At 41.3% G+C, this 3,347-nt stretch overlaps 3 protein-coding genes across 3 annotated transcripts in view; all 3 read right to left on the bottom strand.

The window, feature by feature from the left end:
* Positions 1-6: 6 nt before the first annotated feature.
* Positions 7-1,079, bottom strand: LOC112138059 (histone H2B). The gene has a single exon (XM_024260627.2). It carries the CDS (start codon positions 887-889, stop codon positions 515-517), a length of 375 nt encoding a protein of 124 aa, XP_024116395.1. The 5' UTR covers positions 890-1,079; the 3' UTR covers positions 7-514.
* A 508-nt stretch (positions 1,080-1,587) lies between these two features.
* Positions 1,588-3,025, bottom strand: LOC112138042 (histone H2A-like). Its single transcript, XM_024260603.2, has one exon. It carries the CDS (start codon positions 2,578-2,580, stop codon positions 2,152-2,154), a length of 429 nt encoding a protein of 142 aa, XP_024116371.2. The 5' UTR covers positions 2,581-3,025; the 3' UTR covers positions 1,588-2,151.
* Positions 3,026-3,173: 148 nt separating this feature from the next.
* The window catches only part of LOC112138070 (histone H3, embryonic), a 556-nt gene continuing 382 nt past the window's right edge, over positions 3,174-3,347 (bottom strand). Inside the window, exon 1 of the mRNA XM_024260642.2 lies at positions 3,174-3,347. This exon is cut by the window's right edge and continues 382 nt beyond it. Within this exon, the coding sequence (XP_024116410.1) occupies positions 3,269-3,347 (79 nt within the window). The 3' untranslated portion in view covers positions 3,174-3,268.

Here is a 3,347-nt window from a genome sequence, read left to right as displayed (position 1 = left end):
CCCAGATAGTTCTTAGTGAGTTTTACTATAAAACTATACCAAATTTGGTAAAAATTCGGTGTAAAAAAAAATAAATTAAAGCTAATGGAGAAAAATACAAACATACACTCTAAAAATTGTTGATTGTCCCCAATTTGGGTGCAAAGCTGTACCAACACTCCTGCCTAGTACAACCTGCTAGGCCAACTATTCTTTCCTATAGAGTGCTGTAGTGTTCTCAGGGCAAATATCCAATATGTAACTAATTAAAAAAAAAATGAAAAAGTTTTGAACGAAAATGTAATGCTTAGAAGGCAAGATGCTGAGCAACTTTTGGGATAGAAGTTTAAAGAAACTTCAGATTTTGAGTACGCTAAAATGATCCAGTTAAACTTACTGTAAAAAGTTACTGCTGCACTCAACAATTTGGTCAAATTGTGTTCATGCAGGACATAGAGTAAAGAAGGAATCACAGCTCGGAAATGGAGGAGTGGGTGGCCCTGAAAAGGGCCTTTGTTTCTCCGCGGTAAGAAGTTTACTTGGAGCTGGTGTACTTGGTGACGGCCTTGGTGCCCTCAGACACGGCGTGCTTGGCCAGCTCCCCGGGGAGCAGAAGGCGCACGGCGGTCTGGATCTCCCTGGAGGTGATGGTGGAGCGCTTGTTGTAGTGAGCCAGACGAGACGCTTCAGAGGCGATGCGCTCGAAGATGTCGTTGACGAACGAGTTCATGATGCTCATGGCCTTGGAGGAGATGCCGGTGTCGGGGTGGACCTGTTTCAGCACCTTGTAGACGTAGATGGCGTAGCTCTCTTTCCTGGACTTTCTCCTCTTCTTTCCTCCTTTGCCGGCCGTCTTGGTGACGGCTTTCTTGGAGCCCTTCTTGGGCGCGGACTTTGCAGGCTCAGGCATTGTGATCAGAGAGTTGCGACAACTGAATGACGGCAACAGCGGAACCTCTGCTCTTATACATGTGCTGTGTAAATACGGCTGTGCGGCCTCCCTTCAGTGATTGGTTCAAATGTAATGACGTCAGTGCTGCAAAGCAAGCGGTAAAGAAATTGAAGAGGAGTGGGACTCTCAGCTTTTTTTTATCCTTTTCTATTTTAATGTATAACTGTGCGGTCTCTCATCAGTGATTAGTTAAAACATTATGATGGAAATATAATTATTGCTACATAGTTGTTCTCTGGCTGAAAAGAAAAATTAAGTTGTTGTATTGTTGTCAAGTAAGGGTTACTAAAGTAGCATTTATTTAAATATATGGCTCAGGTGCATCTCAAAGATAAACTAGGTAAAGGTTTTTTACATTCCTTGTAGCATTGGTACAAGATACAAAGGTATCTAGTTGACAAAATAAATAATGATATGAATTAAGTCTACAGCTGTCTGAAAATACTATTGCTCTAAAACTAATAGAAATTGTATGGGTTTTTGTGTTGTATTGCATGAATTCTGGAAGTGGGTGAAGATGCCAATACATTATAAATGTATATTATAGATGTCCCAAAAATAATAAAATTATAAAAACAAAAACTGTATTCTTGTTTTTATTTCATTCCTAATGACTTAAAGAGGTCTTGTTTGCTCAATGAGAAAACACAAAAAAGCTTAATTTACAAAAAAATCTGCACTTGTTTACATTTGTGTTTTTAATAGTCAAATAAGTCTCAAAATCTTATTTTGGTAAATTATTACACCAAAATGGTTGAACAGATGTAGTTCAAATGACTTGAGTTGTGTGTTTTCAGTAAAAACCTCGGGTTATTCTAAATGCTTTGAGTTTCTTTTTTTAAAGATTCTAATATTTTTTGTAGTGATATAAAAAAAATAAAGTACACCAAAAGGCTAATGCTGAAACATTGTACATGACCGCCTTGACAGTTTCATTTTGAAAGGAACTAGTGTGTGCTGGTGTCAAAAGTACAAGTCATAAATCTTAAACATGCAAACTGTCACAGGTTATTAGAGTATCCCAAATAAAGCTATTTTCCCAGAAAGGCAATTGTAAAGATTAAAACTGGGACTTTGTTGGGGGTTCACGATGGGTTCGGGTCTGTGAGAAACTACACTAAAAGCTCTCGTGTTAAAAGAATGCATTTGAAGAACGTTGCTCTCAGACATTGTGTGGGCTCTGAGAAGAGCCGTTGGTTTTTGGATGAATATCCTGGTCTTTACTTGGCCTTCTCGGTCTTCTTGGGCAGCAGCACCGCCTGGATGTTGGGCAGCACGCCGCCCTGAGCGATGGTGACTCTCCCCAGCAGCTTGTTGAGCTCCTCGTCGTTGCGGACGGCCAGCTGCAGATGTCGGGGGATGATCCTGGTCTTCTTGTTGTCGCGGGCGGCGTTTCCGGCCAGCTCCAGGATCTCAGCGGTCAGATACTCGAGCACGGCGGCCAGATACACGGGAGCTCCGGCGCCCACTCGCTCAGCGTAGTTTCCCTTCCTCAGCAGCCTGTGGACTCGACCCACGGGGAACTGAAGCCCGGCCCGAGAAGAGCGGCTCTTTGCCTTCGCTCTAGCTTTGCCGCCTGTTTTCCCGCGTCCTGACATTGTGGTTTCTGTATTCTCGTTGAATCGAAGAATGTAAGGCAGCGGCGCCATCAGAGTTTATATAGCAAAGCTGCTTTACGTTCATTGGTCCACAAGGCGTAAACCTCTATTGTCCAATCACTGAACTTGCTTACTTTTTCAGTGTTGGTTTACAGAAATTGTCTTTTTTTAACATCACTAAGATTGTACACAACAACAAATTGTCTGTGTATACACATTGGACACAATCTAGATGTGTCACTGATGGACAATAAGTTTCATTAATGGACAATAGCTATATGGACATTAACTACAATAAGTATAACCAAATGTGCTAAACAACCAAAATAATGTTTGGATAAAGTATTTTTGTTTTTTTGCAAGTTTTTCATTAAACTTCACATCATCCCATTTCCCCAGTGTCATCTGTCACTGAAATGTGGGGGGGAATCAGAACCAGACACAACTTCTACAAGAAAAAAATTAAAATTGTGGGTAAGTTATATAAAATAAGGTTGACTTAGGTTAACCCACAAGTACCAATTTAATTGTATTACAGCAAATCTAGTCATAAACTGGCCTTTTCGTGGTAGTATAATTCTCTAGCAGTTTTATTATCTACAATGGTTGTAGTTGTGTTGTGTAGTTACACTGTTGAGAAATTACTGTTGTGTGCAAAGTGACAGGATGAAAGCTCCAGAGAGATGTCAGTGGCTCTTAAAAGAGCCGTTGGTTTGTGTGGAAAATCCGTCAGGAGAGTTTAAGCTCTCTCTCCGCGGATGCGGCGGGCCAGCTGGATGTCTTTGGGCATGATGGTGACCCTCTTGGCGTGGATGGCG

This window comes from Oryzias melastigma, linkage group LG14 (assembly GCF_002922805.2).
Source record: "Oryzias melastigma strain HK-1 linkage group LG14, ASM292280v2, whole genome shotgun sequence".
In the NCBI taxonomy this organism is placed as follows: domain Eukaryota; kingdom Metazoa; phylum Chordata; class Actinopteri; order Beloniformes; family Adrianichthyidae; genus Oryzias; species Oryzias melastigma.
Note: the sequence above shows the minus strand (reverse complement) of the source record. Positions and strands in the feature narration are given on the sequence as shown.

Excerpts from the sequence above, each read along its gene's own strand:
- LOC112138059 (XM_024260627.2), bottom strand. The coding sequence starts at position 889 with ATGCCTGAGCCTGCAAAGTCCGCGCCCAAGAAGGGCTCCAAGAAAGCC.
- LOC112138042 (XM_024260603.2), bottom strand. The coding sequence starts at position 2,580 with ATGGCGCCGCTGCCTTACATTCTTCGATTCAACGAGAATACAGAAACC.